We start from the raw sequence: 12,193 nt of genomic DNA, 5'->3' as shown, positions 1-12,193 counted from the left end.
ATATTTAATAAATAAAAAAAAACAAAAATAATAGTAAATTAAATAATAATAAATACTAATAAATTAAAATAAAATAAAAGGGTTTTACAAATGCTGAGATGTGCATGTGTGTGACACCATAATCACACTGTCTAACTTGGTGTGTGTGTGACTGCTTTTTGAGAAAATGGTCTCACTGTGTATCCTAGCTGACTTGAAAAACCACTGTAAAGGGCTGGAGAGATGGCTCAGAGGTTAAGAGCACTGCCTGTTCTTCCAAAGGTCCTGAGTTCAATTCCCAGCAACCACGTGGTGGCTCACAATCATCTGTAATGGGGTCTGGTGCCCTCTTCTGGCCGGCAGGCATACACACAGAATATTGTATACATAATAAATAAATAAATATTTTTAAAAAAAAAGAAGAAGAAAAACCACTGTAAGAAACCAGGTGTGGTGGCACACACCTTTAATCCCAGCACACAGGAGGCAGAGGCAGGTGGGTTTCTGTGAGTTCCAGGCCAGCGTGGTGTACAGAGTGAGTTCCAGGGCAGCCTAGGCTACGCAAAGAGAAACCCTATCTCAGAAAAAAAAAAAAAAAAGACAAACAAACAAAAATAAACAAAAAAACATACAAAAAAAAAGAAAGAAAAAAGAGAGTCACTGTCAGTAGGTAAGAATACTTGCTGCCAAACCTGATGCCCTGAGTTCAGTCCCCCAGAACCCACACAATAGAGAAAGAGAACTGACTCCCTACAAATTGTTCTCCAGCCCCCACATGTTTGGCATGCACACCACCCCAAAAAATAGATATATAAATATATTAAAAGATGCAGGTAGCTTTTCCTCCTACTGGGTCGCCTTGCCCAGCCTTGACATGAGGGTTTGTGCCTGATCTTACTGTATCTGTGCCATGTTTAGCTGGTGACCCTGGTAGTCTCGCTCCTTCCTGTGGAGAGACAGGGCTGTGAGTGGATCTGGAAGAGATGGGAGGTTAGGAGGAGTGGAGGGAGGGGAAGCTGCAGGTGTGATGTAAAAAGAATAATTAAAAAAAAAATCAAGGTAGAGAGACATTCCTAATTTCATCCTTCTCCCTAGGCAACAGAAAATGAGCTCAGAAAGCTTCTGTCAGCCCTGCGCCAGGAGGAAATAGAAATCATGCCCCATAGTCTATATGTATTCGCTTAGAAATAGCATGGGATTTCTTTTTTGTTTTGTTTCGGTTTCTGGTTTTTTTTTGTTTTTTTTTTTTTTTTTTTTTTTTTTTTTTTTTTTTTTTGAGAGAGGGTTTCTCTGTGTAATCCTGGCTGTCCTGGAACTATTCCTGTAGAGAAGCTGGCCTCAAACTCACAGAGATCTGCTTGCCTCTGCCTCCCAAATCCTGGGATCAAAGGCGTGTGCCACCACCTAGAGTTGAATTTCTAGTGGCCTTAGACAAGTACTTTCCTGCCGCCTCTCACCATCAGACTTGCTTGTTTTTGTTATTGGCGTTTTGTTTGCTAGTTTCTTGAGACAGGGAAGCTCTGGTTGGCTTGTAATGTGTTTTTTTTTTAATATTTATTTATTTATTATGTATACAATATTCTGTCTGTGTGTATGTCTGCAGGCCAGAAGAGGGCACCAGACCTCATTGCAGATGGTGAGCCACCATGTGGTTGCCGGGAATTGAACTCAGGACGTTTGGAAGAGCAGGCAATGCTCTTAACCGCTGAGCCATCTCTCCAGCCCTGGCTTGTAATGTTTTTCATAGATCAGGTTAGCCTGAACTCAGGTATCTGCCTGCCTATGTTTCAGAAGTGCTTGGATTAAAGATGTGGGTCAGCCCTAGAGTTTTGGTTTTTTTGTTAGTTTGTTTGTTTTTGCTTTTTCCAGACAGGGTTTCCTCTGTGTAACAGCACTAGCTGTCCTGGAAGTTGCTCTGTAGATCCGCCTGCCTCTATCCCCTGAGTGCTGAGATTAAAGATGTGTGCCACCACAGCCTGGCCAGCCGTGGAGTTGTGAGCATGAATTTTTGGTGTTTTTCTGAGGAGTTTTGCTGTTACTGTTCTGTTTTGTTGTGTTTTGAGACAAGGATTCACTGTGAAACTATGGCTGTCCTGGAATTCAACTCTAGACCAGACTGGCCTCAAACTCAGGAGTCTGAGTGCTGGGATGAAAGGCATATGTCACCACTGGCAGGTGCAATCTTACTCTTAATATTTGGTCCAAGTTCTTAATACACACAGTCCCTAACATTATGACTTTCTAAAAGCTAAGCAGCTTTTAATTCTAAGGTTTTCCATTGTTCAAATTCAGCGGTAAGATGAAGCTCAAGGACATTAGATTTTCTTCTCCTAAATTCTAGTTTTGCTTATTCTTATACAGGTAACTATCCTGAGCCTTAGCTGTCTAAAGGCAGAGAACTGACTTAGGAAATGAACCACCTTCCTTTCTCTCCCTACTAAGAGGAAATGGAGTGTGGATTTCACAGTGGTACCTAAGGATCGCATTCTGTGTGTTTGTTTGTTATAGCTGGGAAACCTTTAACGTGGCTCAGAGGTTAAGAGTACTGGCTTTTCTTCCAGAAATCCTGAGTTCAGTTCCCAGCAACCACAAGGGGGCTAACAACCACCTATAGTGAAGTCTGATGCCCTCTTCTGGCCTGCAGCTATGCATGCAGACAGAAACACTATATACATAATAATCTTTTCAAAAATGCATCTTGTGATATAGCAAGGTAATTAGCTAGTAGTGCAATCTCTTTATACAAGTCATTGCTTTTCTCAATGGTGAACAAAATATTACATAAATAAAACATAAGCCAATATTCCCTCCTTCATTATCTTAAAAATTGTCTTCGTCTGGCCCATGCCTTCCTTTAATCCTTGAGCTCAGGAGACAGGGCGACCTGAGTTCAAGGTCAATCTGGTCTACATAGCAAATTCCAGGTCGGCTAATTTAATAGTGAAATTCTGTCTCTGTCTCTGTCTCTGTCTCTGTCTCTCTCTCTCTCTCTCTCTCTCTCTCTCACACACACACACACACACACACACTCCCGCCACACAAAAACATTGCTTCCTATAAAAACTTAATGCGGAAAGTGTGAGGAGAGGGGATGTTTGTGCCCTTGTGCCTTTAAGGGTAACGACCCCTGGGGCCTACTTTAATCCCATACCCTTGTACCAGACAAACCAATGAAATCGTCAGAGACAGCTCCACCCTGGGGGGTGGCAAATATGAAGTCCCTAAGAAGGTGCACCCCACGTGGCTTTGGGGTCAGTAGGGGGACTGGAGGCATAGGCTAGCCCAGGGCCTGGGTTACGTGGTGAGAACCGCAGGTGGAGGACAGGTCAGCTCAGACACGTTTTCCCTAAAACATCGCCATCACCCTGCCCAGACCCACCCTCGTCTGCCCTTCCCGAGACCCGGACGCGGCTTCCGTACCCGATGTGCTCGGAAGGCCTTCACCAGGTACCGGTAGGCCGCAGTGTCGCGATACGGTCGCCCGGTGGCCGCGTTCAGGTAGCGCAGCTCCCGCAGAAGGCCTCTCAGAGTGCGCGCCGGGGACCCCAGGGCCGCCATTCTCCTGTCCTTGGCGAGCCGGGTCCCTCGCGAAGCCGCGCTCGCTGGTACGGCCGTTCCTGTGCGCTCCACAGCGCCGTCTACCGTCCGCCTGCGAGCGAGAGACACGCCAGGGGCGCGCTGGGAAGAGAACCGCAAAGGTAGCGACTCCCGGAGGACCTTCGGACGGCGTCGCTTCGGTTGTCCATTAGCCGGTGGCCGCTGACATTCAGGAGGAAAGCGGCTGGCAGGAGACAGTGTGGATTTGACTCAGGTCATGTGAAAAAGGTCTAACCCATTTCTACCAGGGATGTCAAAACTAAACGCATCGACCTCCAAACTTCTTGACACCCGCAGCCCCGGGGAAGAAAATGGGCTTGTATCTTGATGTGGCAAACCGCAGCCCCTTTAGTAGCTAACACCAGTGTCTCTAGTTTTAAAACAAAATGGCTGGGTGATGGTGGCGCACGCCTTTAATCCCAGCACTCGGGAGGCAGAGAAAGGCAGATTTCTGTGAATTCAAGACCAGTTTGGTCTCTACATAGTTTGTTCCAGGACAACCAGAGCTATGTAGTGAGATCCTGTCTCAAAAATAAATACATAAAACAAAATGAATAATAGATTTGACTCAATGTTCGTGTTTTAACTGGAAGGTGCAAGAAAAAAAGTCAGACCACCCCAGATGGGACTCGAACCCACAATCCCTGGCTTAGGAGGCCAATGCCTTATCCATTAGGCCACTGGGGCTCTCTGCAGTGAGGTGCTCAAACACCATAATCAACTTATTTCCTGTTTCGTACGTCATCTCCCTAAAGTTGTCTTTACCCTATCCCTGAACCAAATCTATTAGCTGTATGAAAGTGGTGCCTGCTGGGAAATGTAGTTTAGAAATCAAGAGCCAACGGTTTTACCCTGTAAAATAGTAGGTGCAATGAAAGCAGAACCAGCTCCTGCCTTTGCTTACGTGTTCTTGTTGCTGAGCGTAGTAGAACTGCGCCTGCGCAATAGAGGGCCTGAGGGAATGCCGTGCCAAATCGGCGACCGAGAAAACTGGCCAGTTCTTCCTCGCTCTCATTTCATTCTTCGTCAAAATTTCCCCGGAAAGCCAGGCCCCTTCCGACTGGGCTGCTTTTCAGGGTTTGCCTGTGCTCTAGCCCGTCGTTAGGTGGCGTTTGTGTAGTGGTCAGTTTGTTTCCGGTTGCAGTGCTGAGACCATTTCCGCCGCCAGCAATGTGTTGGAAGGGCTGTGTTTCGAAATTTCAAGCGGGCTGTAAATTTCAAGGCGGCGGAAAATTAATAGTTACTATAGAAGGAACTAATTAGGAATAATTTGGAGCTTTTCTCCTGGGTTTATTCCTAATTGTATACTTTGGAGAAAACCACTTTTTGAGGTCATTTGGCTCTCCATTTTCTAAGAGACAGTTCTGTCTACTTAAGTCGCCAAACTAGACCCTGTCTCATTAGCTTCTTATGTCTTAACCTTTATCTAGCATCGGCACTTCTTTATACCCGCTGTTCAGGTGTCTGAGCCAGGTAGACTCTTCCCCAGCCCAACACCACCTGAGTCTGGATCTTCAGCACCCATAACCCCAGCATTGGGGAGGAGTAATCAGCAAGCTCTCTAGAGCTCACTGCTGCACAGTCTAGCCAAAGTGACAAGCTCCAGGTTCAGTGAGCAAGCCTGTTCAAAAGATAAGAAGATACTCAGAGTCAACCTCTGACCTCCACTCATGCACACACAAGTGAGCATGCTGGCACACAAACATGCCAACACACCTTCCTTTGCTTTCCTTCCTTCCTTCCTTCCTTCCTTCCTTCCTTCCTTCCTTGATGTGGGAATAGTTTCTTATTAATAAAGAAACTGCCTTGGCCCATTTTATTGGATAGAAAATTAGGTAGGCGGAGTATACAGAAGAGAATTCTGGGAGAAAGAAGGTTAGAGGAAGAGTCGCCATGATTCTCCCTCTCCAGACAGATGCAGGTTAAGATCCTCTCTGGTAAGCCAACTCATGGGCTACACAGAATATTAGAAATGGGTTAGAACAATATGTAAGAGCTAGCCAATAAGAAACTGGACCTAGCCGGGCCAGGCAGTGTTTGAAAGAATACGGTTTCCGTGTAATTATTTCTGGGTATAAACTAGCCATGCTGGCGGCCGGATGCCGGGGACGCAGCCCTGCCGCTCCTAATTTCAACACTTCCTTCCTTCCTTTCCCTCCCTCTTCCTCCCTGGAACTCACTGTGTAGACCAGGCTGGCATCGAACTCATAGATCTGCCTGCCTCTGTCTCCCAAGTGCTAGAATTAAAGACTTGTGCCACTGTCGCCTGGCGCACACATTTTTTGAAATAAAGCAAACATGGAGCTGGAGAGATGCCTCAGTTGTTAAGAGTGTATACTGTTCTTCGGAGGACCTGAGTTCAGTTTCCAGCGCGCACATAAGGGTTTATGTCCTCCCTTAACTCCAGGGGACCTGACTTGGGCACCTACATTCACATGTACATACATCTAACATGCCACAGAAGCGAGCTGCTTACTGGTTTTCTCCTCTTAGCTATCTCAGCCTGCTTTCTTGTGCAGTCCAGGACCACCTGCCCAGGGATGGCACAACCCGCAATGGCCTGGGCCTTCCCGCATCAATCACCTACACTACAGACTTACCCACAGCCTGATCTCATGGAGGCATTTTTCATTTGAGGCTCCTCCCTCTCTGGTCACTCTAGCTGTGTCAGATTGACATAAAACCAGCCAGTAAAAAAAAAAAAATCTTTTAAAAATATACACATAAAACAAGCTGGGCAGTGGTGGTGCACTCCTTTAATCCCAGCACTCGGGGAGGCAGAGGCGGGTGGATCTGTGTGAGTTCAAGGCCAGCCTGGTCTACAGAGTGAGTTCCAGGACAGCCAGAACTGTCACACAGAGAAACTGTGTCTGGAAAAACCAACCCCCCTCAAAAAAGTGTTATGTCCAGAAGCAGAAGGTGGAATAAAATGGACAGATAAATGATTCATGCGGTAACATGAATAGATCTCAAAATCATCACCCTGAGAAAAGCAAGAAGCAAAACTTGTAGACATTTGTGTAAAATGTAAATTAATCTGTGGTGATAGGAGCCCAGTCAGATGACCCAACAGCTGGGCACTTGCTGCCAGGCTTAAAGACCTGAGTTCGATCCCCAGGACCCAAGTGGTGGAAGTTGTCCTCTGACCTCCGCACACACACTGTGGCACACACATACGTTCTGTCTTAGCTAGTGTTCTATTGCTGTGAAGACACCATGACCACGGCAGCTCTTACAATAAAAAAAAAAAAAAACACATTTAATTGAGGCTGGTGTTCAATTTCAGAGGTTTAGTTCATCATCATGGTAGGGAACATAGCAGCATGCAGACAGCAGCTGAGAGCTATGTCCTCTATGAGAGAGAGGAGAGAGACTGGGCCTGGCATGGACTTTTGGATCATCAAAAAAGAAAAATCCATCGCCCAGTGACAACCTTCCTTCAGCAAGTTTTAAAGAGTTCTTCTCTTTGGTGACTAAATCATTCAGATACCTGAGCCTATTGGGGCCATTCTTCATTTTGATTTTTGATGCTGGTTTCATGATTCTACAATTATCAGGAACCAATGACTAATTCAAATAGAGGACAGTAAATTTTATATAATTTTTTGGTAATTGTAATTTTACTATACCAAACACACAGGGTACTTGCTAGCTTGCAGTAGGAGAGGCAACAGCAATAGACTCCTTTCTCTCTCTCTCTCTCTCTCTCTCTCTCTCTCTCTCTCTCTTTCTTTCTTTCTTTCTATTTTTGTGGGCCTTTGTGGCCTCCCTGACCAACATTGGTAGGGAGGTCACCTATACATGGTAATGAAATTTTCGTTACTAACCCATTTCTTCTGGAGGAAATCACTGTCCTCCCATTCAGGAACACAGTAACTTAAACTGTAAAACATCTTCTCTTCCTTACACGATGGTCAACCCACCCTGGGGCCAGCAAGGCTAAGGCTCTGTGGATCAAAGGACATTACAAATACCTGCATGGGGTCCTGGGGCCTCCAAAGAGTAGAGCAAAGAACATACTTCTCATTTTGATTATTAAAGCAAGCTAAACATGATGTGGCATTTACAACTAGTTCAAGTACATATAAGTGAAATGAGAGAATATACCTGGTATTGTATTTTATCATCTTTGGTCATGTGAAAAGAGTCAAGAATATTCTTCCCAGGCCTTTGCCTTTCCCAGTGAGATAAAGTGGAAACGCCAGGACAGTCCCTTCATGTCCTCGCTTTTAAGAACACTCAGTTATCATAGTTTGTGGAATTATTTCTAGAAGGCCACATGTGGGAAGAACATGCTACACTCTGCCCACAGTTCACAGTATGGTCATGATTTTCCCCCACACAATGGTCTAGTGATTTGTAATTCCCTTCTATATGCTGTGAATACCATTAGTTAATAAAGAAACTGGTTTGACCTGATTGGTTAGAAGAGAACAAGTTGGGGAAAACTAAACTGAATGCTGGGAGAGTGAAGGTGAAGTAAAAGAGAAGCTATAGAGTCACCACCAGAGATAGACATGCTGAAACCTTGCTGGTAGGCCATGAGCTTCATGGTAAAATGTAAAATAATGGAAATGAGTTAGATTAAGATGTTAAAAACTAGCCAATAAGAAGTTAGAGCTAATGAGCCAAGCAGTGATTCAATTAGTACAGTTTCTGTGTGGTTATTTTGGGAGTCTGGGTGGCTGGGAAACAAACAAGCAGCCTCATACAAAAAAAATTGACATGCCAACGTGGTTGATTAAATCCATGTAAAACCTAAGAAAGCTTGGAAAGAAATTCTAAACACTAAAAAAGCAAAATTTAGCTCATTTTCCCCCTGAATGTGCTTTGCTTGTGGGCAGCATGCTGAGGCTCCTTTAAGAGAGGTCTTACTGATTCAATGGTAAGAAAAAAAGCCACACAGTTTTGAACCGACTTTCTGGGATATACTGCCAGTACAAATTCTGACTCTTTCTGAAGGTCTGGCTGTGGAGCATTTAAATGGGGGTTGTGGGCAGTGTTCTGTAAGTTACTTGGTGGCAGCATGGGCCAACTGGTTATCAGAGTTGAGGTAGTGAGGACAACTCCCACCCAGCAGTCTCAGAGGCAGTGAATAGACTTCCGCCATGTTGGACTGTGTGGAGCAAGCAGGTAGGGCCATATTTAACCTAGCAATGCTGCAGCTTATGATTTTAAGAAGTGGTTAGCATTTTAATAAGCAATCCTGGTCAGAAAATAATTGCAGATACACAATAAAGACATATTCAGATAAAAAAAGAAAGACCTCTAAATGGGTCACAATGTTTAAAAACATATGTAGGCTTGGGAGAGAAAAGATAACGAGTATAGAGAATCATAAAAGGAAGTAAATGGTTTAGAAAAATATAAAACAGAGTCTTTAAAGAGACAGAGTACAGATAGTCATATATTAAAGGAGTAAAGATAACAAAATAAATATTAAAAAGTAATAGAGTAAAAAAATAATAAGCCACATAAAGATGGAAAATACACAAAGAGTCTGGATTATGTATATTATTGTGTTTCCTTGAATTTTTTGACCGTGAAGGAGCTAAGTGACCAACATATATACTTTAAAGGTATCTTGGTTTTAAAATATGGATCTAAGGATATATTGCTTTGGAAAATAGGTTCTTCTTTTGTTTGCACAGATGATGAGAACCTGTGGATTCATTCCAGGCTAATGTGGTTTTGATGGACCAAGACACCCTGAAAAGTTGCTGTGAACACCCTCAAAAATTACTTCATTCAACAAAAATCAGGAAACGGTTTGTAGAGAACTATGCTCAAATTCCCAAATATTGTTTATAAATGTTTGTTTATATTTCAAAGGGGATATGCTATAGAGATTTGCGTTGGTATGGATCTTGGTTTATTGATTCAAATTTAAGGTCAATATTGTTATACTGTGTATATGTATTTCTGCTCTTGATTAAGGTATTGTGTTTGTATAACTCATTTAAAAATGTAATGTAGGGCTGGAGAGATGGCTCAGTGGTTAAGAGCATTGCCTGCTCTTCCAAAGGTTCTGAGTTCAATTCCCAGCAACCACATGGTGGCTCACAACCATCTGTAATGAGGTCTGGTGCCCTCTTCTGGCCTACAGACATACACACAGACAGAATATTGTATACATAATAAATAAATAAATATTTAAAAAAAAATAAAAATAAAAATGTAATGTATAATTAAGAAATATATGTTAGCCAGGTGGTGGTGGCACACACCTTTAATCCCAGCACTTGGGAGGCAGAGACAGGCGGATCACTGTGAGTTCGAGGCCAGCCTGAACTACAGAGCAAGTTACAGGACAAGCTCCAAAGCTACAGAGAAACCCTAGCTCAAAAAACCAAAAAAAAAAAAAAAGAATAAATATATGTTAATAGATAATCATCTGTAATAGTCAAGCTTGTAGTCATATTATTTAGATTTTCTAGATGGACAGATATGTACTTTAGATAGATGGGCATTCTTCAAACCTTTCAAAGACCTTCAGAATATGGAATTTAAAATGTTTAAGAACTTAGGACTTTTCATGACTGTGAGACACAACTTCTCCTGGCAGCACCAATTTCTTCAAGAGGAAGATGGGCACTGAAGAGGTATGGAGTTTACTAGCCATTTGGAGAAGAAACTGCTTTTGGCTGGACTGCTTGATATGCAGGACCCACAGAGAAATGACTGCTGAACCTGCCTTTGAGATGGTCCTTTGGGGTTCCTGCTTCATGAAAGAGTCTGCCAGGTATTCTGCAGGACCAGAAGAGAGTGACTGACAAACTGCCAATATAGGCGGAAATGTCTTTGAAATTTCCTGCTTCATGGACAAGTCTGCTGGATGCTATAGGCCTGTGGATGCCCCAATGATACAGAAAAACTTTAGGTGACAGTCCAGGTAGTGAGATGTCTCTGTCATTTCTAGAGTTTTGGAAGTTGCTAACAAGGCACTTCCTGTTAACTTAGGTAATATTATATCCTTCTGGAGTCTTTGATGGAGTTGAAGAGTAAATAGTAATAATATAGTTTTCCTTAGTTATGATAAAAGATAAAATAGATATAAATATTGTAACTGTAATTCTTGCTTGATAACTGTTTTATGTAATTTTACTATGTTAAAGTTAAAACGTTCCTTTTTATTTAAACAGAAAAGGGGAGGTGATGTGGGACTCCCCTCTGTATGCTGTGAATACCATTGGTTAATAAAGAAACTGGCTTGGCCTGATAGGGTAGAACAGAGCTAGGCAGGGAAAACTAAACTGAATGCTGGGAGAAGAAAGGCAGAGTGAAAGAGAAGCCATAGAGCCGCTGCCAGAGACAGACAGGCTGAAATCTTGCCTGTAGGCCATGATCTTTGTGGTAAAATATAAAATAATGGAAATGGGTTAAATTGAGATGTGAAAGCTAGCGAATAAGAAGTTAGAGCTAATGGACCAAGCAGTGATTTAATTAGTACAGTTTCTGTGTGGTTATTTTGGGAGTCTGGGCAGCCAGCCGGGAAACAAACAAGTGACCGCATACAGCAGTCTCCCTAAAACGTCACCGTGGAATTCACCTTTCTTCGGTTGTTGCCCTCCTCACCTATCATTTATCGTACAGTCAGAACTGTTTGGTTAACACGTGTACATATCTCATCAAGGGAAGAGATTTCCCTTTTTTTAATATTTATTTATTTGTTATGTATACAATATTCTGTTTGTGTGTATGCCTGCAGGCCAGAAGAGAGCACCAGACCTCATTACAAATGGTTGTGTGCCACCATGTGTTTGCCGGGAATTGAACTCAGGACCTTTGGAAGAGCAAGCAATGCTCTTAACCACTGAGCCATCTCTCCATCCCAAGAGATTTCCTTTTGAACAAGGTGCAGAGAGCTCACACCATTCTTATTTTCTCTTTCTTCTTTAAAAGCAGGAGAGGGGCAATGGTGATGCACATCTTTAATCCCAGCACTTGGGAGCAGAGGCAGGTTCTGAGTTTGAGGTCAGCCTGGTCTGCATAGTGAGATCCAGGACAGTTAGGGATACACAGAGAAACCCTGACTTGAAAATAAATGAATGAATGAATGAATGAATGAATGAATAAACAAAAGCAGGAGGGTGCGAGCGCAGTCCCCACCACAGACTCTGAAGTCGAGTTTTCCATGTTTTGGGAAATCTCAGGGATCAGCACACCAGAGTGCAATGGAGAACTCTCCCCCTGGGAAAGTCGCCTTCATAGTCATGCTATTGCCCTTGCCAGGCAAGTATAGATCATTTTTCTTTTGTGAGAACAAAGTCACACTGTCTCACTAATTAGTTGCACATATAATTAGTATTTAGTAATGGCTAACAAATGTAGTGACTTTTGTACTTGTAATCCCAGCTCTTGGAAGGCAGAGACAGGAGGATTATTGCGATTTTAAGGCCAACACCCTGTCTCAGAACGACAAATATGGGAGGGTGGTGGTGGCACATGCCTTTAATCCCAGCACTTGAGAGACAGAGGTAGTTGGATCTCTGTGAGTTCAAGACCAGCCTGAGCTAGAGAGCGAGTTCCAGGACTGCCAGGACTGTTATACAAAGAAACCCTGTCTCAAAACAAACAAACAAACAAAACCAATCCTCCACCCCCACCAAAAAATAAA

General features: G+C 43.2%; 1 protein-coding gene and 2 non-coding genes across 3 annotated transcripts in view; all 3 read right to left on the bottom strand.

Moving 5' to 3' along the window:
- Positions 1-4,626, bottom strand: part of Fmc1 (formation of mitochondrial complex V assembly factor 1 homolog) — a 16,907-nt gene extending 12,281 nt beyond the window's left edge. Inside the window, exons 1-2 of the mRNA XM_050147951.1 lie at positions 4,481-4,626; positions 3,400-3,760 (exon numbers count right to left, since the gene is read on the bottom strand). Of these exons, the coding sequence (XP_050003908.1) occupies positions 3,400-3,537 (138 nt within the window). The 5' untranslated portion in view covers positions 3,538-3,760; positions 4,481-4,626. The remainder of the gene's footprint in view (positions 1-3,399; positions 3,761-4,480) is intronic.
- Positions 4,191-4,263, bottom strand: Trnar-ccu (transfer RNA arginine (anticodon CCU)). The gene has a single exon. It is a non-coding gene; the product is annotated as a tRNA-Arg (tRNA).
- A 7,031-nt stretch (positions 4,627-11,657) lies between the features above and the next one.
- Positions 11,658-11,816, bottom strand: LOC126505303 (U1 spliceosomal RNA). The gene has a single exon (XR_007592855.1). It is a non-coding gene; the product is annotated as a U1 spliceosomal RNA (small nuclear RNA).
- Positions 11,817-12,193: the final 377 nt, after the last annotated feature.

The sequence above is a fragment of the Alexandromys fortis genome, unplaced genomic scaffold, assembly GCF_014885135.2.
Source record: "Alexandromys fortis isolate MF-2015 unplaced genomic scaffold, M_Fortis_MF-2015_v1.1 scaffold_57, whole genome shotgun sequence".
NCBI classification, from domain to species: Eukaryota; Metazoa; Chordata; class Mammalia; order Rodentia; family Cricetidae; genus Alexandromys; species Alexandromys fortis.
Note: the sequence above shows the minus strand (reverse complement) of the source record. Positions and strands in the feature narration are given on the sequence as shown.